The sequence below is a fragment of the Amphiprion ocellaris genome, chromosome 3, assembly GCF_022539595.1.
Source record: "Amphiprion ocellaris isolate individual 3 ecotype Okinawa chromosome 3, ASM2253959v1, whole genome shotgun sequence".
Lineage (NCBI taxonomy): Eukaryota > Metazoa > Chordata > Actinopteri > Pomacentridae > Amphiprion > Amphiprion ocellaris.
This window is the reverse complement of record NC_072768.1, coordinates 14,980,461-15,001,732: the sequence shown is the minus strand read 5'-3', so window position 1 is coordinate 15,001,732 and position 21,272 is coordinate 14,980,461. Positions and strand designations below refer to the sequence as shown.

Genomic DNA, 21,272 nt, shown 5'->3' with positions numbered 1-21,272 from the left:
GTTATTTTCAGCTGGGAGACAGTTGTGGCGAAGCAGTTTAGAAACAGGAAAAAAGTTTAAAGCATTTATGCTCATTAGACACACTTGGTTGCAGACGTTTCTTACATTGACAGTTAAATCCCGGACTGTGAGCTAAGAAAGCAAGGTATTCTGCTTTCAGTGAATAATACATTAGTTCAGATGCTCATCAAGGTCAAGTCAGAAGCTGTGTGAGAAACTGTGGTGCGTTGGGTTTTCTAACAAATGATAATTAACCAAGTGAGAAGGTACACAGATTCTAATACCTCAAGGCACGTATTAAAATTTTACCTGCGCTGCAGACTGATCTGCACCACTACTATTAAAAGCAGTGCATTTTTTTTCTCCGTTCTGTCCCTGCTAATTTTGCCTCACAGCGAAGAAAAGAAATATTCACACAGATAAAACACTGTTACAGCCTTAGATTAGCTCACTACTGGGAGCGAGCGCTTCATACATAATAAATGCAAACTCGGTCATTTTAAGTGTCCTAGAATTTTATTTTTTGTGTCTTTAAGCTCCCAGTCTTATTCTGCTCCAGTGAATTACGCACACCGAGACACTTTTCTTTCTCCCTGCCAGTGCTTCACTGTTTATTCATCTCATTAGCTCGGTCTTGACCTGTGCTGCTTCTTCTGTGCTTTTGTCCAACAGCCCATGAAAACAGGAGAGGAGAGAAAAGCGAGAGAAGTCATCAGCTTCACCTGAACAAAGACGAGGAACACGCAGATACACATGGTACGGTTGCATTTTATCTACAAATTTAGCACAGCGGATCCTTGAGGGAAAAAAAAACTTCTATCTGCAGCAAATATTCCTCAGATTTGCTGCAGCATCTGTAATGTGAGGGTGTGATTGATTTCCAGCAAATCCAACAGTAATTCCACTTCAGCACACGTATGTTGAATCAGGAAGTAAAAAGAGCTTGTTGACAGACTCTTTTCAGTGAGTTGCTGACAGCACAGGCTCAAAGCCATTGTTGCCATCAACAGGAGGCACAGTGCGAGAGCGAGAGCCGGTGTGCGACGCTGGTCCTGAGAACAGGCAGACAAGTGCTTTTGTCCCTTTACCATCACAGCAGGCTCGCACTGGTCTTTGTTAGCCTCTGATTTGCATTGGCATTTGTAACATTAGTATTCCAGGCACGGCTGAGCAGCAGACATGTAAAGATTGAAAGGTTAAAGGGGAGTTTAGACCCAGACACATCAGCTGTAATCAGTCATAGCACAGAACCACAACAACGGCCAACCAGACAAGTAAGTGTTACGTGTGGAAGTGAGGTGTTAAATTACGGCAAGGTTTTTGAGATATTTTCAGTTGTAGAAGTACTGACTTTGTGGTTTAATATAATTCAGGTTCATTCATGCACTCACCTATCGAGAAAGTGCATGAAACTTCTCACTCCAAGTCTATCTAATTGCTGTTCCTACACTTTATATCACCCTATCTGACTGAGTTATCCAATTCTTTTCCATGTTGGCTTAAAAGTTGAGGCTTAAATTCATTCTTTAATTTTAGTCAGGAGGGAATATTTACATCCACAGTTACACCAGCACAAGAACATATCAAATATAAGTAAGGACCAAAACTGTTCAAATAAGAGTCAAGCAGTAGTAAGGTGGAATTTTCCTTTACATTCTGTAATACATTGAGCAATCATGATTCCAACCCAGTGCCCAGGAATACACAGCCTCATAATCACAGAGCTACATTAATAACAACATGCAGTAAAATGTGCTTCCGTTGCAGCAAATTACTAGGCACGATAAAAGAGTCATGTATTTTCTGCTCCACTGTTCATGCAACGGCATTAACACACTTACTTCTATGAACTTGTTATTTGCAATGGGGCCTCAAATATATGTGGTTATCGCTTTCATCTGAGGCTCTGACAAAAACACAAACATTCACACGCTTTATCCTCAAGGCTCGGTTTTGATCTTTGCATTGCGCTTGAAACTCCCGCCTGCAACACAAAGCAGGCTACACTGTTGTTTTTTTGCTGTTTTTCCTTTTCATTTCGCTGAACTTTCGCTAAGTGTATGATGTGTGTGTGTGCTGTGTCAGTAAGTGATAAAACAGCTTTTAGGCTTTCTACACGGGGGAACTAGCTGTATTCAAACTAACATATGGCCTTGCAAAAGCGTGTGAGTGATGGCTCATTAGACAAATGGCTGGCCAAGCTGTCCCCCATGCCGTAAAGTGCTCGGCTCTGCTCCCCTTTGTTTTCTAACAGGAACTAGTGCTAAGTGGAGATGCCAAACACTCTTCTGCAGACAAAGGCCACTCTCACCCCATATCCGGGGTTGCCGTAGAGACCAGAGTCCCTTTTGGAGGACTGGAAAGATTCCAGCTCGTGCTAAAAACAATCCCACCAGAAACCGTTGCAGTCATAAGACAATCACAAGTGATTATTTGTTTCATGTTTCTGTTTCTTTGCCTGGACTTGGTTACATATGTGTGTTGGAGTGGATTTTGTGCTCCTGTGCATGTTTTCCCTCCAAATGACCTTTTTTTTTAGTCCCCTTAGGCTCAAATTGTTGTATATCCTTAAATATCCTATTGTTTACTTCTGCCGAGGCCGTCTGTGATGTACGCTGAACAGGCTGAGATTTGACAGAGACGACAACCTTGACTTCTACAGTGGTGAAAAAAAAAGCGAACAATGTGAATATCACCAACATTTTAATTGTCTCTTGCCTGAGGGTCAAATTTTGCCCAAATTAGAGCTGGTGAGATTATTGATTGGATGTTTCAAACTTTTTGTTAAATGAGGAGCTGATATTGATTCCACCTCGGACTCTAACATACAAGAAGAAGACTTCGCTTTCAGGAACTTGTGGAATAACTCACTGAAAAGGCAAAAAAGCACAAGTAGAAATGCAGGGAAATAATTTCCCATTTTGTCACATAAATTATTGAGCATTTAGTTCTGAATTGAGTTATAAGTCATTTTTGTGGAAAGCCCCAAAGGCAGTGTGTCATCCTCCAGAACACGGCGTGGGAAAAGCCCTGGCTGAGTCCTAACAGGCAGCGGTGCAGAAGTGTTTATGTGTTCATTGTGTGCTGCTACCACATGCCCTCACTGCCAGACAACCAGCGGTCTAAGAGCTGTAACTCCCAGGGATCAATGCATCATTGACCATGTTCCTGGGCCTGGTATTGATCCTTCCCCCGCACAGCCAGCTTGTATCTTCACTCAGCCAGATAGAGGTGCCGAAACAATGAAGTGAAAGTCTCTGCTGTGAGAGAACGAGGATCACACACACACTAGTGTTCAATAGAAGCCCAAATCTCCTCATCTCAATCACATGTCCTCCGCTCAAGTTGGCTATAGAGAAGTTATCAGTGCCCCTCCACTGTCCAATCTTTCTAATCTAAGGAGCTGGAGAATCGATTTCACTGTAGGAGTTTGAGCAACTGTTAGTGCTGAACGAAAAGCTGGATGTGTGCCCAGTCGGGATGTCAGGAATGTGGCCTGCAGAGATGTTGACAACACATGGTCAGTCTCTTTCTGACTGTGCATTTGTTCATTCTGGGAGCCTTCTCCAGTTAATCAGCCTGTTGTTCAGGAGTGTGTCAGCTGCCTGGTCAGAGGACTTCTGCCCTTTGGGATTCCCACAGTATGGTTCTAAAGTGAATAGATCAGGAGAGCGCCCCTCTCCGACTCAGATAAAAACTGCTTTAGAGTCACTGCACGTATTGGAACAATGGAATGAAATGATAAATTGCTTTGCAAGACGGAGCGAATTCATCAGAGACTGTCCGCTTTTTGTGGTGAAATAGCATTGCCCGTAATGTGCGGAGGCTGATAATGTTCACCAATCATATATGTGTACCGTGAAAACTCATTAAGCTAAGCTCGCCTGAGGCTCGACTATTTATATGTGTCCACCTGAGCATCTAACCAGCATTTGCACCTCTGCAAAATCTGAGCAGGTTTCCAGATTTCCTCACCCAGCTGAGTTTCTGCGCTTTGCTCTCTGTGTGAGCTACACCCACACACACTGTGAGCCGGGTTGGCTTTGAGCTACTTTTGTACACTTTCTCTCTGTGGTTGTTCCCTGTTGTCTGCAAGCTGTATGCCCTCTAAAGCAGCATACATTGCTATAGCTGCTTAGCATTCAGTACACTTCAAAGCTCCTCAGTGTGACAGCACAGCCCAGGGCTCATTCTCTCCTAATTGGAGGTTCATTAAGGGACATGGTGTGCCTCCGGGGAATCCTGTTCATTGCCAGAGGAGCCCGTCTTTATTCGGATTTTGGGGTGTTTGCTTGCTGTGGCTGATTTGGGAAGTCATGGAGAAATATGAAAATGGGTTTTTAATTGAGATAAAGGGTGATGCGGCATGTGCAGTCCCTTAGTGTCGTTGTCAGAGGGTATTAGCACATGCACAGAGAGCTTCAGTGGCATACAGGGGATGGCAAGACACACCTGCTCCAGCTGCATGGGCGAGCTTCGGGGACAAATGTGTCGTCCCCAGAGTTCAATTACAGGTGATCATTTAGAGGGTCAATGACATTTAAAAGGGTCAAGCTTCAATCTTCAAACTCTCAAGAGGATTTCAGCATTAATAGTTATTTGTTATGCAGGCTCACGTTCAAGACGAAGCGAAGGGGCTGGTTATGTGGGGGGTGGCAACCGTTTGGCGAGGAGCAGACACAATGTCCTTGTCTTTCTGATCCATTCGTCCGGGGCGGTGGTTAGCGGAGCAAGGGAATATGGACTCACTTCATTAATCGGGTTGAAAGTGACATCTTCAAGGGGAACCACCCAAGGCTGTGCTATTAATATATGGAGCGTTCTCATTGTGGGTCTATGTCTTCCTTATCTTTTAATTACAGCGAGTTGACACAACCGTAATAGTTGATGGTATAGATGCCGGCCAAACAGACCTCTGGTTTTCTGAGTTAAGCATGAGAAAAGACCTGTAGCAATGTTTCTAAATTCTTCATGCTCATACTGAGAAGAATGTAGGTCAAATGAGTTTGTCCTCATTACAGAGCTCTGGCTTCTGTTGGTGCTGTGAAGTTGATTTGGGATCAGTTCCCATTAATCCACCATCAAACTCAACCATGTCGACCTCCACAGCCAGCTTTGACTGTGGAGCTTCACTAAGCCGTCAGTCAGTCTCACCATCACTCTTCACCAAGAGTAAACAACAGGATCTCAGTGCTGTTTGGTGTTTTACGATGTCAGTAAGAGGAGATGCTGCAGACATAGATGGAGCTGGCATTTACTGGTTACCTCAGGGCAACGACTGCCACATAGATTGTCAGATTGAGGACATACAGTATTTCCCCATAACACATTGTCTCCAAGCGGTGCAGTATTCTTTACTGCTGTGTGTGTGTGTGTGTGTGTGTGTGTGTGTGTCGCGTTTGTTTTTGCAGGGTGGATTTTGCCAGCCTGAAAAAACACAATGCCACACATCTCGTTACTTTAACGTATTGCTAGCTTAGCAAAACAGCACACCTGAGGAGGATCTGCCTTTAATCCAGGAGCAGTTCATCAAAGTTGTTGTAGGGCTGCAGCTCCTGGGGTGTGGACCATGTTTCCCATTTCTGCATAATATACTCTGCAGAATATTCAAAGAGACTTAATGGTCTGATCTCTGTGGCTGGGCTGTGATCGATGAGAACTTGCGATCCCGTGGGAGCCATGGGAAAGACCAGTTTGTTTACGTTGCACTTTCTCCGGGGTCTCTGTGGCAGTTTGATTTATACTATGCTGGTTTGCACCATCGGCTTGTTATTGGGAGCCTGGCGAGGCCCCGTACGGTAAAGTCCATTTCATTCTTAAGCACTCAATGCATTTTAATGCATAAAAGGAAATTGGCTCAGGATCTGACAGTTGGTTTGACCCTGAGATGGGAGCGAAGAGCAAAAGGGTGAAGCTGGAAAAGAAATCAGACGTTTTGTTTGTAGAATAAGAAGTGAGCTGTGCCCTGAGAGTTTTTCCAGCCGACCCCTTCCTCCCCCTCCTCGTTCCTCCTCTTCATCCCTTGCTCCAGTAAATACAGTTTGCACTCTTCACAGTGGCCCGGGATTGACAGTGGAGAGCTGGAGGGATGAGAACGGGCCATTTCTGGTGCTTTTCTGTGCAAGTGTAATATATGCAAATCTCAATTAAGACCTCCTGTGCCCTCATTAGGCCTTTCAGTGGGGCTTAGGAAAGGGAGGGGTTAATTAAAACCCTTCTCAGGCAAAGAGGCTGTTGGTTGCTCTCAGAGTACCACTAGGAGGGTAATCAATACCTAAGCATATCATTATGATTTACAGAAAGTGTTTAACCATAGCTCTAAATCAATTTCCTGGGTCTGGGGAGGAAAGGGAAAAAAAATAATAAGCCCTCGGCTGGTGAGGAGAGTTAAAGTTCTCATTCTACGTTAACTCGCTCCCCCACACAGACAAAGACTGCCTTCATATCTTTAGTATTGTTCAATTTTATTGTCACGGCAACTTACACAAGCCTACAATGAGGAAGAAAAGCTTTCTCTGGAGCTCACAGCACATTAAAATTAGAAGCAGAATGAAAAACAAGCCAGTGCACACATGCTGTTTTAAAGGAAAACAGATTAGGAAAAGGATAGGGGTTCTGGATTAATTATTCAGACAATTTCTATACTTTCTGTGTAAAATAATTGCACCAGCAGTTCAACAGTCTTGCGTCAGACAGAGGTTGGGGGAGGTTATGGTTTATTTCCACCAGAAAATGTACATTTCTGAGTCGATTGTGTGCAGGATAGGGGTGAAGGGGTCAAGGAAGAATCCCATTTGAGCGACAGCAGAGCCCCTTCAAAGACAGGCAGGAATCAAACCTGGCATCGATCATATTCCTTCTGCCTCAGAGAAGCAGCAAGATCACCCAGAGGAGCCCTCTGACAGCACATCTAGCAGTGGAAAGACTGCCTACAGATTATGAGATTACATCTGACGGATGTGCTGAAAAAAACAGACAAAAGGAGTGAAAGGAAGGCATTTTAACTTTTATTGTTTTTTTCAGTTTAGAGGTGGCAATGTGTAGTTGTATAAACCTATTTACAGTTCCTCAGAGAAATCGCTTTTTAATCCGCTTGTTACCCAGTCTCAATCCTGGCTATCACTATGGGAGAGCAAATTAATAATCAGAGGTACAAAGCAGAGAGCGTTGGTTCGTTTCTGCCAAATAATTAATTTTCTTCCTTCGCTGAGACTGCAATTATAGCTGCCCAACAGATTGTTTCCACTTCAGTTTTTGCAGAATATGTGCAGATAATTCCGTAGACAGTTCCTGTCCTCCCTGTGGGGAAAATCTGTTCATGTGCAGTTTGAAAGGTTAAACATTTGCTTCAATGAAGGCTTTGTGGTGCATCACATATATATATATATATATATATATATATATATATATATATATATATATATATATATATATAGGTGTACAGGGTCATGGATACTGAGACGAACGTGTTGTGTCCTAATGCAGGAGAGGTGTTCTTCATTAACCAGGAGTGCTTCAGGGACAGGCCTTCATCAAGGAAAGTGTGTTTATGTCAGAGAGAGGGTTGGCTGATGGGAGCACGGGCCTCCTGCCTCTCATTACATTAAGAAGAAGAAGAAGCTGTGTAGTAAAGGCCATCTCCTGTCGGTTAATGCACAAGAAACCTCAGTCAGGGCTCATATCTGTAAAACGTTCCGAGATAGACAACCTCTTGAGTCACTCTGAACCCAGAGACACCATTTGTCCCGAGACAGAAAAGTGCTGACGGGAACCATCTGACCATGGAAGCACATTTTTAAATTAAATAACTTGTCAAATTGTGTGCTAAGGTGAGTTGGTTGACATTGTGTTTCCCAAACTTGGAGTTACTTAGGGACTGTTGAGAGACTGTAGCTGGTACAGTGCGCCTAAGGGGACAACACAAGGATTTTCATCTGAAATTGGACCAAATCAGCTGACAGGCATGTGTGTGTGCACACGTGTGTGTGTGTGTGTGTTGTATGTTTGACTGGCAGAACCCATTAAAAATGTGAGCAGATTTCTGCAGAGTATCATTTTCTTGGCAGTTTCAACTTAATGCCTATCCAGGGTGCAGAAAAGTGGGAATACTGTGAGCATTTGGCAGGATTCATTAAGTGGCACATTTTGTGTTGTGTTTTATGTTGTTTTCTTTCAGGGGCAGGGAGAGGCTTCAGCACGAGGGACCACCATGGAGGGGGACTGTCTCAGCTGCATCAAGTACCTCATGTTTGTCTTCAATTTCCTCATCTTTGTAAGTATTTTTCATCTCTTCCTCAAAGACACTTAATCTGGCTATCTCTGAAGTTAGTGTCAATCTAATGATTTAAGATGGGCTTCTGGCCGCTCCCTGCCTGACTGACTAATGGACCCACATTTGCATTTCATTAGATGAAGCAATCTTGATTCTATCAAATTCTCTTTTGATTAAATTTTAGTGTGCTGACACACATCTGAGGCACACTGTGCCATGTGGAGTTTGTGACTGGCACCTGAGTTTATCAGTCTTGATCAGACAATCAAGGGTAATCCTGTTAGTCTGAGCCCGTAAAGAGGGGGAGGGTCACAGTAAGAAGGTTTGTCTCTTTTCCTGCTTTATTAAGCGCAACCAAACCGTTTAGAGACTCTGCTCAAATGTGGTTGTTCAAGGCTGGGGTAATAATGCACCCAGCAGAGCAAAGAATGAACTTGGCTCTTAGCATCACTTAGTAACAACCACTGCTTTTTCACAGCGTGTGTTTGTGCGCGCGTGTGTGTGCGTATGTGTATATCTATGGCCATTTCACACTCATGTAACTCAACAGTAATTTTAAAGGCCACAGCTTTCAAAATGGCTGCCTCCTCTCTTCGTACCACAACCTCTCTGAGCTGAAGTGCTGCTCATTTGCACAAGCCCAGGTCTCTGCCTGTGGCAGGAGGAAGGGGATTGTGGCAGAAATGTTGGAGGCTCAGATCTCTCCCCCCTACCTCAATACCTTCTTTTCATAATCACATGAGTCACCCCACGGTGGCTGCAGATAGGGTTTTAGTGAAAGGGAGGATGGGAGTGGAGGGAAGCTGCTGTGTATTTCTTTAGCCGGTTGGGGGGTTAGTTGAAGTAGGGTAGATATCTACACCCGCACCCCCACTAAAGCACCGTGGCTCTATAGATACCAGCCTTTTATCTCATCCTCAACTCTCAGGCTAGCCATTCCAACCATTTGCAGTACAAGTATGTTGAATAAAAGAAATTTTCCATCGTGTGACTTCTTGTTGAAAGTTTTGTGTGTTCCTGCCGATATCAAGATATCTTCTGAGTTGCCATTAATGTTTACAAAAAGCAGATGATTTATGTTTTGTTTTTTTTTCCGTCTAACTAGTCTCTTCTTTCTATGTTCTCCATCAGCTGGGAGGCTCTTTCCTCCTGGGAGTGGGAGTGTGGGTGCTGGTGGACCCCACGGGGTTCAGGGAAATCGTCGCAGCCAACCCCCTGCTATTCACCGGTGTCTACATCATTCTGGGCATGGGAGGCATGCTCTTTCTGCTGGGCTTCCTGGGCTGCTGCGGAGCCATCCGCGAAAACAAGTGTCTGCTCCTCTTTGTGAGTCGGCTGACAAATTTGAAATGTGGTTCCGTTACTGATCTTGTTTGTGTGCATGTGTGTTGATTATTCTGTCTGTCAGTTTTTGGACTGCCGTGCTTGAAACAGAAAGCCAAAAAAACAAAATGCCCCTCTATTCGCCTTTGTGCCGCTAGCCTCATGAATTGTTAATGCTGAGTGAAGCGGGCACAGCCAGAATGTGATTTTTAGAGACTGACACGCACTTTTTCTGACACTCATCCACCTTGCCAGCCTCTCTCTCTCTCTCACTCTGCTGCTTTTTTGTCTCATTACAGTTCTTCATGCTCATCCTCCTCATCTTCTTAGCAGAGCTGGCTGCTGCCATCCTGGCCTTCATATTCCGGGAGCATGTAAGTTTCCTCAGTATTCACTCCACCTTTGATTACAAGAGTCCACTGGGGCTGGGTGTCAAAACTCAAGGCTCCGATTTAGATTCTGCACTACTTATTTTTTGACCTGACAGTTTCCTTTTTAAATGCTAATTTTGCTGTTTTACTCCACAAAATTTTACTATTGTTGAGTGATTGCTTATACTTAATTTAGCATTGCGTTCCTATAACAATATCAGTCTCAGGATGGACATCTTGTAAAGATAAAAGAGAAAAAAAGGAGGGGGTCCAAATTCAGTGTACCAACTAGAAATATCTTTTTATCCTGCATTCTTCCTCCTTTAAAAAAACTGGTACCTATATTACCCACAATGCATCCCCAACACCAACTGTTTGCTCTGAGATTTAGCAGCTAATGTAGCCTTGAGTCACTAGCCCCAGGCAGAGATGAGTAGCGGGCTACTGGTGAGCTCACTAGAATTCTACACCTCCGGGTTTTTTTTTCTTCATTTTCAAACATCTTTTTTCGTCCCAACCGATCTTGCCTCAAGTTACACCACTTGAGGCAGTTCCTCAGACTTACAGCAGCTCCCTCCAGAGCCACAAAAGCCTTTATACAGTTTTCACATATTATGCAGCAGTGCTATCCAAGACCTGTAAACAGACTTTGATATGTAAAATTGGTGCAGTTCCTTGTTAAAATGACACCCAGCCCGAGGCTCCACTGATGCTGTCTGGAGTAACAGATATTATCTTTACCACACTAAGCTGTTCTCTTGCTGGCTGTTGCTTTAGCTGACCAGAGAGTACTTCACCAAGGAGCTGAAGAGACATTATCAGGGCTACAACAACAGTGACGTCTTCACCTCCACATGGAATGCCATCATGACTACAGTAAGGCCACATGGCAAAGAGCTTTCATACTGCAGCTTTTACCGAGTCGTCGCTTTCACCAACAGTCTGGAAACAGGAAAAGTTACAACCAGGCATCAGGAGGCTATATTTTATAGATAAATCCTAGACATTTAGGTCAATATTCATGCTGGATTGGTGCACGCACACAGTGGACCACAGGCCAGTGCACAAATAGGCACTCTGCAATAAGGGCTTCTTCTCCTATTCTCTCCTCTCCTCCCTTCAGTTTGACTGCTGTGGGGTGAACAGCCCAGAGGATTTTAAGGACAGCCTGTTCAGGCTGATCAACCCAAATCATATGGTGCCAGAAGCCTGCTGCCAGCGTGCCAGTCAGACCGGGGAGCTGGCCTACATCAGCCAGGAGCAGTGCTTATCAGGCAATATGATGTTCCGCAATAACAAGGTAACTTCTGACATTCACTGTGTCAGCCTCTCTCTCTCTTTCTCCCTCCTTCTAAACCACCTCCAGCCTTAATTAGAGCAGAAGACAGTTGAGGGGTGACATCTGGGGACTAGCTGACTCCTCCATGGCTGATTAGTGCTTTTCTGTGTTTTGGGGGTCATGGGAGGCCATCTTACTATGTAGTAACATACAGACACTAGTGTATCCATGTGTGTGTGTTTGTGTGTGTAGACATGGGCAAATGTGAATTTTTGTGAGGCGCACATGTGTGCAAAAATAGAGGATAACAAGTATATGAATATGTGAAAATTAGATGTTCTTTGCAGTTTAATTCATGCACACCCACATCCCTGATTCAAGCCTTGAGTGTAATTACAGTGAAAGCTTATAGGAAGAGGTTTTTACTGTACCCTCAACCTGTTGTTTTTCAATCATAAGAACAATGAGAGGTATCCGCAGTGCGTGGCTCTCTCTGTTCATTCACACAAAGAACTCTCATTAAAAGGCAGTGAGGCTGGAGGCCCTGCTTCCCACTCATTCAGCCAGGCCTTTGTTTAAAGCCTCACTCAATTGAAGCTGTGATGTTACTTTAATTGTCTCTGTAATTCTGCAAGTTTATAGCCTATTGATTCTCTGCTAAGCGTTGCTTCTTCATGTCCACAGGGCTGTTACTCTGCAGTAGTCGACTACTTTGAATTGTACATCTACGTGGCCGGAGCCCTGGCCATTGTGGTGCTAACCATTGAGGTATGAGGGTGTTTTAAAATATGCAGCGTTTTCTTTTCTTCTCAAATGACCTGAATATTCATTTAAAAAATGTGCAATTCTGCATTAACCTCAGGCTATTTGCCTGAACAGGTTATTTGAAAACTCTTGTATGGCAAGATCGCCATCTTGTGGTGAAACTTGGTATCACAGGAACAGAGATTAGACTGGGCTGCCTTTTTGCATTTTTTTAACAACTGGTTGGAAGCATGTCTTCATTACTTACATACATATCTCCAAAATACAATAATGCGTCCAAAACACTTAGTACACATTTTACTGTCAGCTCTTTTACTGACAATAACAACATTTAACTTCTTAGAAAAAAAACAACAGACAATTCTGTTATTCATAGCAGGATGACATACAAAACAGTAACATCTGAAAGTGATCCATTCATTATATTTTTGTTGTTTGATTTATTTTTTATAATTATGTAAAAACCAAGAATATAAAGAATATAAATGGAGAGTATATGCTTCAACAGGCAGTAAAGTAATACAGATTTTTACAGTATATATTCTGCACATGTAGCTGCAGATATGGAGTGCTGCTCTGCATTTGGCCACAAGTTATTGATTTTTTTTTTCTTAGATATAGCAAGCAAGATGTTGCAAATGTGAAAAATGTGGTCAGTGGATGCATTTTGTGTTAATGCAATGAAAAATGTGTTTCAAACACAAAGTTGCAAAGTGCTCCACAATAAAAACATATAATAAAGTAATAGAACAGATGTCACGAGACGACAAACAGCCAAATGATAAAACTGAGTAACCAACTGTAAAACCAAAAGAACTGAATTCAATGATTATCAACAATCTGCGTCTTCATGTGTACTAATCATTTCTTTTTCTCATCCTCAGCTTTTCGCCATGGTCTTTGCAATGTGTCTCTTCAGGGGAATCCAGTAGAGCTGCTCCATCTGTGAACTTCTTTTTTTTTTTTTTTTCGAAAAAAAAAGGGAATTCAGGAGAAAAGAACAAAGTGGACATTTGTAAATTTGTGGATCTCTTTTTCTATTGGCTAAACTGATTTAAAAAAAAACTCTTGTACTTCACAGCTGGACTTTTGAGGTACTGGGTGGCAAAAAAAACAAAAACACACATAGACACACACATACAAACCATTGAGAAAGTGGGAGATCAAAGACAAAACTGATGTAAAAAGATTTGTGTGTAAAGTGGAAACAGTAATTTGTGGACCAGGTCTAGCACAGACTGGGTGTATCATGGACTGGGGATGAGGACCAGGAGAAGCCTGAGCAGAAGGCACTGCACTGACTTTTGGATGAAGAATATTTATATTTAGTAAAGTTGGCTGAACTGTAAAACGTGTGTTTCATGTACACTCTGGCTGTTACCCTCTATCCTTTCATACTGTATACTGTAACAAACTCCCTTCCTCCACATGCCTTTTTTACAGCCACACTTCTTCAATGCTGTATTATATAAGCTCTGTGTGCGTGTGTGTGTGTGTGTGTGTGTGTGACTGTGTGTGCTTGTGTGTGTACATACTGGATGCTTGTTATGAATGTGTATGAGCTAGTTTGTGAGCATGTGAGCTCGTGGCTCTGTGACCCCTCCCAAGCTTGACAGCCAACAACTCTACTTCTTTTTTCTGTTTGTATGGTGATGTTTATTGCATTAGTGGTTATATGTGGTTCTAGGTGGTGAAATGTATGTGTATGCATTTGTATTAGATTCTTGAAAAGTCAGTCACATAAATGGCATTTTAAATGATTGTTCTTGTGTGTTTCTTAAACCGGGTGCACAATGTGACATCATTGTTATAAAAACGATTAACCCTATTTGTAACAATCCTCATGATTGATGATAATGTGTCCCCACATGATGGAAACGAGGTGTTGCAAGATTGATTCTGTTTATCCACCTTGCACAACTAAGATCAACGTCATTTGTATTCATTATTGACACCGTTTGACGCAAAAAGAAGAACAAAACATCGTCATTTTCCAGCATTTTTTCAGGCTATTTCTAATTAAAATTTCAAGTAAAAATAGCCCATTTGTCACAAATGACAGTTATACATCTCCTGCATGGATCTATTTCTCTATGAAATCATTCTTCTCTGCCACACCTTCTTGACATTTGAGGAATTGAAACACAAAGGAACGGTGGTTTAATTCGCTGATGAGCCAAAGCGTAATAAAATGCCATTAGCGTCCACATATGGCCCTTGGTGTCATTGTTGTAATGAAATCAATCTCACCTCGAATGCCTTGGCGTATTGATTTTTTTTCCCCTGCAAAATGAGATTATAGGATGATAAATGTGAGCAGCGTACAATGGGAAAAGGAAAGGCATGACTTTAAAATGCCTGTGGAATATGATCAATTGCAGGAGAATCAGCAAATGGCAGAGGGAAGAAGTCAAAGAAAAAGTAACAAAAGTGATGCAAATGTGGGGTATTAAATGTAGCACAAGAAAAATAGAGCAGAGTGAAAATTAAAAACCCCCGTTTGTGAGATTTGTATGAACATCAGTGTAGCCTGGAGAGGACAGAAGTGAATGGAAATGGAAATTATGAAAATACACGCAAATAGGAGCTGAGCATGTGAACAACAAGGATTTTTAAAGCTGTTTCCACCTATTTTGCCTAATTAGACTTGTTCGCCGTGTCATTTCATTTCATCCACTCATCACTTTTATTGCACCAGTTATTAAGATACAACATCACTCTTACCTAATCTTCTTGGCACAACGTTAGCCTGTGTTTGATGTATTTTGTCAGCAGGTGATTGTGATAAATGTTTTTCAAAGTATCCATTTTGACATGAAATAGTAAGTACGCACAGGCGTTAGTAATGACATTAATGGGAGTTCTGTTGTATTCAGGGGCCTATTCATGTCACATCTGTGTTTCCCTACAAGCTTGTTCATATGAAAATCAGTGCTGCTGGGAAGAAGGCCTCTTGTCAGGTGCCAGTAGGTTGCTGTAATGCTCTGAGCTCAGACATTGCCTGGGATTGTTGTAATCAATTAATAATTTTTTATGTGTTTACTTGTGGCTAAACATAAAGCACCATAGCAGTCTCAGTCAGTTCATTAAAATCCCTCTCTTGTCATTGATTTAACCCCTGAAACCCACCCCTGTGTATCAAAATAGCACATTTAGATGTTTTAACCTTAAAAATAATCATTTCCTGCCTTTGTTGCCTTCTTGACAATGCGTGGATCTATGATTTATGCACTACTACAGCTTGAGCACACCAGCTCGCCTACGACTCTGCTCAGACACTTAAGCTACTCTGTTCTTCCTAATAGCAAGTTGCAATTTGGAGTAGGTCATCCATATATGTTGGAACCAGAAGCAGATTTTGAAGAATAATAATGATATCCAAGCCTTGCAAGGTGACGGAATTTGTTCTTCAGATTTGTAACGTCTGAATTCTCCAAAAGATTGAATTTGAGTCTTTGAGATTGTCATCTGTACACTGCAGTTTCAAGATGCAGCCATAGCATTATCTGCTTATTTAGTTAATCTTCTAACATATAAAAAAACACCATATGGACATGTTCCATTTATGAATTTTCTACTGCTCATTTGTTAGGTCATGATGGCGGCAGGCTGAGCACAGTATTCAAGACGTCCTCCTTTCCAGCAGTTATTTCCAACTCCTCCTTGGAGATCACGAGGCGTTCCTAGGCCAGAAGAGACATGTAATTCTACCACTGCAATCTGGGTCTGCCCCGCCTCCGTCTATCAGCTCTATCTGTGTGGAAAACCTCCAGAAGTAGGCATCCAAATCAGGTGCCGGAACCACCTCAGAATGCTCCATTCAACATGAAGGAGCAGGGACTCTAGTCTGAATTCTCTTGAGTGTTTTGAGATAGAAGACAAGAAATTTCTCTCAGTTAAAGTTGTTTATTTTGAGATGTAACATTAAGCTTGATATCAAGGACCATTAATGAAAAGAAGACCACAGTCAACAAAGTGTTCATCTGTGGGCGTTTTCCCAGGAATGAATGGAGTTAACAATATATAGATTATAGTATTTTCTGAAATGTGCTACAATGTTATTGATGAAAAACTGATGGAGAGGAGCTGTGGTCTAGACTTAGTGCACAGATATGTCCTCAGCCTCTTGACACGATTCCTCCAATCAGTCGATGTCATGTACTGTAAAAGAGAACCTCCCTATACGGTTGACATGTCTCTTTCTGTATTCTTCCCTTCACCAGTACCTGCAGACTTCCACCACAGTCATATAATAGCATCACAGCTGCTAGTTGACGCACCAACTCCAGTCATGTTGATTTTATCAGTTCTTAGGCACAACAGCTTTTGTTCTCACAAGAAGTTCTCATGGCTTGGAGTGTGGAGTGGCCTTCAGCACCAAGTAAGTGTGTGTGTGTGTGTGTGTGTGTGTGTGTGTGTGTGTGTGTGTGTGTGTGTGTGTGTGTGTGTGTGTGTGTGTGTGTGTGTGTGTGTGTGTGTGTGTGTGTGTGTGTGTGTGTGTGTCAGAAATGAGTGTAAGTAGCTGCATTTCTTTCTATCTGATCTGGTTCAGTCTTTGGTTAATCTATCCTTCAGGGCCTGGGATAGATGCTTGAATCACTTTTATTCATTCACAGATCAGTACAACTCTTTTATTTAGCACATAAAAGCAATGTGTAAATCAGTGTTAAGCCAGAATTATGTTGAATAAAAAATAATTAAGCCTAACAACTCCCTCCAGATGTAGAAGCTACTCACCTTATCCCTACAGATGAGCCCAGCCATCCTACCAAGGATATCCATCCGATCTGCTTGTCTCCATGAAGTCAATCTTTTGGTCGCGTCCCAAAGGTGAGGGCTGGAACAAAGATTAGCTGCTAATCCAAGTGCTTTGCCTTCCAGCCCAGGTCCCTCCTTGCTACGACAGTCCAGTACAATGCTTAGATGTTTACCAGGTAAAGAACTTGGTTTTCACTAAAGGAGTCTCTAAACAAATCTTCAACTGGCCAATAGCGACGGACAAAATTTAAACAAGATAATGGCAGCTTTTCCATTGTTTAACTAACATGTACTTTACATAGGGCCATAATTTGCAAAACAGACATCATGCTGTATTCAAAAAGTTTTGAAACTATTGACTGAGAACATAAAGTCATTATTTAAAAGTTTATTCAGATGACAGTTCAAACGAGAAGTAGGGTTATTTTCTCGAAGACTTTTATACACTCAAACTTCTTTTTGGAACCAGGCTAGTCGCCCCCCCTGCTGGCTGTTAGAAAGAATGCAAGGCACACCTGTATTGGCTTTGCTTTTCAAGACCCTGAGGTTACATGCAATTTTGAAAATAATTTATGGTTATGAACAAAGCAGTAAGTTTAAAAAGCAACAGAGCAACAGGTTTGGACACTGCAAGATACCCACTTTACATTGCATTCAGTTGCAGTTGTTTTCAGTTGTTTTATATTAACAGAGTGAAAGCTTAATAAACAAGAAAAGCAGTCAGAGAGCGCAGTTTTCTGCCTATACTGTTCATTCCCCCATATAGCATTGTCAGAAATGCAGCATTTGTTTAGTAGTTATTGATGATCAGAAATCACAACAATATAGAATGTGGCCATTTAATATAGATGTACCCACAAACAAAATGACCTTGCACTGAACACATGCGTCTGTTCTGCATGTGTACGTTATGTACGGATACCGAATTGTGTGACCTAAATATGTAGCGGGTGGCAGGAATTGACAGGACTCAGAAACATCTCCACAATTTAATCAATTGTTCCTTGTATCATTTCCGACGGATAAGTCCTGATAAGTCGGCAATGGTCGATTTGTAGTAGGATCACAATCATGTGATCGTCAGCAGGCAGCTTGTAGTCATAAGTACAGTGACGCCGAGCCACTATCTCAAAATGATACAGAAATCTGGATGAAAGTTTCATCCAAATCAGTTTTTCCATTTTTGAGTAATGTTGTACACAGACGGAATAACAGACAGACAGATAAACGTATGCCAGTCGTCACATAACTCCAACGCGTACCTTGGTGGAATAACAATTAGTGCTTAATCAACTTAATCTTGACTGAAAAGTCATTGTTGTAGTAGTCTGTTGGAACTCACAACAACCATCAGACACTAACACATATGACTCCTATCAGATATATTGGCACTGAGTCTTGTGAAGAAGATGACATTTTTTAGAGCTAAAACCATTTGTGGATTGACATCAATAATTTTGTAATAATATAAATAATTTTAAGTCAAATTCAACTCTCTAACAGATTTCAGATTCATGAAGATTAGCTTCTTATCTTGGAATTTCACATACTGTAATTTAAATAATTCTGGACTATTGACTGGACAAAACATACAATTTGGAGATGTGCTGTCTAATGGGCATTTCCCTCTTTCTGACATCCTACAATAAATTAATTGGGAGGGACTGAACTACAAAGCAGGAGGACTCGCATTCAAAACAGGGTTTGTATTTCACCCCAAAAATGACAAAGTTACAAAAATCAGTAACAGATTTGGGACCATAAAACAGGACGAAAGAACAGAACTTAACTCAGGCTATAAGCAATAAAATAACCCTTCAAACGAACCGCACTGATTGAACAAACTCATAGCAAAGCTGAAAACAAAAGAGGATATACATACCAACTGACCAGACTAGTTAAACACAATAGGGGAAACATAAAACACCTACACCTAAACTAACAGCAAAAAGCGCAAAACGGTACAGCTGGCCTACTTAATCAAAAGAATAATATTTAACAAACCCCTAATATATGTAATTACCCAACAGAAATCAAATTAATAAAATAAAATGTAAATCAAATAAACCTGGTCCACCCCTTGAAGTGGCAGACACTTGGTATGGTCTGATTATCAGCTTGGTATAAAAACCTGGTGCTCCACTGATGTAATCTTTTGCCAAAAGTTACCAGATGAGCAGAGAAGACCAGAGACCCCAGCACCGGTAAGACAAAGAAAAGATTAATACAACTTCAAACGGTGCTGAACATACAAAGGTTAACTAAGTGTGCGCTACAAGTAGAACTTACGTACTTCAACAAAGGCTAAATATGTTAAATGTGTTGTTTGAAATGATAATTTGTGTTATGTATGTGTTTTTGTAATGTGGAGTATGACTGCAAAGTGTTTCAGTTTAAAGTGCTTACTGGGGTTACCAACATTCATGGTTGGGTGGCTGCAATCAAGGCCATCACTTTAATAATTTATTATTCACAAAGGTAGATATATCAATAATGACCACTGTGTTACTGGGGTGAGACATTTTATTGATTTGGGCTTAATCTTTTCATTCTCTAGTCAACTAAACAGCTTCTGTAATGCAATATGTTACCTTCTCTGTCCTGTATATGCCAAGTAAAACAGAGCTTCCATTTTCTCTAGAAGGCCACAATCATTAGGCCAAAGAGGCAGTTTAAGATGTAGTGGAGGACTTGTGTTCACTGGGTGGTATACTCTGTACAAACAAGACAGATCATGCTGCAAGTTCAGCTGCTCAGCATCGTTTTAGATTAACCTTATGGCAGAAAAAAAATGGCTGCCTTTGTGGCTTCACATAATTCTTTTGTTTTAAGCATTATGTGAGAGCTGACAGCTTCTGAGTTGTGCTACGGCTTGAATATAAGCAGGAAACCTTTCCATGTGCAGTGCTGCTTATGACATGAAATGGCCTCTTACATACCCTGGGAGTACAAGTAAGCTTAAGCATGTCAAACAGGACATAAAGTATTATGGAATGAGCTGTATTTTTTGTCGCGTTCATTGTATTCTTCCGGTAATATACTTTTTGTGGTACCAGGCATTAAAATGAACAAGAATTTGAATTGGTCTAATATTTTTTTCCATGACTTGATGTGCAGAAATGCTAACATTTGTTGAAATGTCTTTTGGGTGATTTTGGTAGCCATCCACATGCTTGTAGACCCGTCTAAGACCTTAATTCTGGCCTGATTTAGCCATTTCTTTACCCCTTTTGATGTCTGTTTAGGGTCATTGTCTTGTTGGAACACCCAACTGCGTTCAAAACCCAACCCTCTGGCTGTTTATTTTAGGTTTTCCTGAAGAATGTGGAGGTAATCTTCCTTCGTTATTCCAATACTCCAATGCAGAACTTCCATTAGTAACAAAACAGCCTCAGATCATAATATTACCACCATGCTTGATGATAGGTTTTGTGTTTTTGGGGTTAAAGGTGTCCCTTTCTCTCCTCCAAACATACTCTATTTCTGGGTATTGTGGCTAAATAGCTCAATTTTGGTGTCGTCTGTGTACAAAACTTTCCTCCAGAAGCCTTTCCTTTGTCCATGTGATCACCAGAACACGTCAGTCAAGTGTTAAGGTGCTGCTTCTAGAGGAAGGGCTTCTTTTTTGACTGCAACCTCCCAGCTCATGTGATATAAAACACATTTCACTGTGGTGTTCCAGCAGCTTCTAATTCATTGCAGACCTGCTTTTTGGTGATTCTTGGTTGACTCTTGACCATCCTGACCAGTTGTCTCTCGGCGGCAGGTGATAGTTTGTGTTTTCTTCCGGATCATAGCAGTGACACAACTGTGCCATTCACTTAATACTTCTAAACAATTGTTTACACAGTTGATTTTGGGATCTGTATTTGCTTTGAAATGGCCCCAGGTGCCTTTCCTGACCTTTTCAGCCAATAATTATTTTTTTTAAGATCTGTACTGAGCTCCTTTGAGTTTCCTATTGTAATGTTTGTGGCTTAGTCTGTGTATCAAATGGGCTCCATTTTTTAATTGGCACAGAGAATTCAGCAGATGTAGTCAGTCAGTGCAGTCACTCACAAGAAGGTAAGAGGTCATGACACTAAGAAAATGTAATTTTCAGTTTTCTACACAGTTTTCTACATCACCAAAAATTATAGGTTGCTGTATGTATATTTTGACCTGGCAGTTTTGTCATATTTCCATACCTATAATAAATCTATGAAAGAACAAAAATACATATTTCTGGGGTTTTTTTTGTACCAATGGCGCATGGGTTTCAGTGGTTCCTTCATAGAAAATTAGTAGTTATAGGAGTAATTGGAAACTAAAGATTGCCATGACACACATGGTCTTTACAGGTAGTCTTTAAACTTTTGTTCACAACTGTATGTAATAACATACTAGACTGTGTACTGTACATTCATCAAATGTAATTTCTCAGGGATTATATGAATGTGTTTACATCCGACCATTTATTACACCCTCTAAAACTGACTGACGCCTCTCAAAGAGTCTACACAAC

General features: G+C 41.5%; 1 protein-coding gene across 2 annotated transcripts in view; it reads left to right on the top strand.

Annotated features, from left to right (window-relative positions):
- Window positions 1-13,771, top strand: part of LOC111573643 (tetraspanin-18) — a 33,402-nt gene extending 19,631 nt beyond the window's left edge. Inside the window, exons 2-9 of one of the 2 annotated variants that reach the window (XM_023277909.3) lie at window positions 673-756; window positions 8,177-8,272; window positions 9,404-9,598; window positions 9,895-9,969; window positions 10,744-10,842; window positions 11,090-11,266; window positions 11,930-12,013; window positions 12,895-13,771. In XM_023277909.3, coding sequence (XP_023133677.1) covers window positions 754-756; window positions 8,177-8,272; window positions 9,404-9,598; window positions 9,895-9,969; window positions 10,744-10,842; window positions 11,090-11,266; window positions 11,930-12,013; window positions 12,895-12,942 — 777 coding nt within the window. In that variant the 5' untranslated portion in view covers window positions 673-753 and the 3' untranslated portion in view covers window positions 12,943-13,771. The remainder of the gene's footprint in view (window positions 1-672; window positions 757-8,176; window positions 8,273-9,403; window positions 9,599-9,894; window positions 9,970-10,743; window positions 10,843-11,089; window positions 11,267-11,929; window positions 12,014-12,894) is intronic. The other variant, XM_055009412.1, reaches the window with a different exon arrangement.
- The last annotated feature ends 7,501 nt before the right edge of the window (window positions 13,772-21,272 follow it).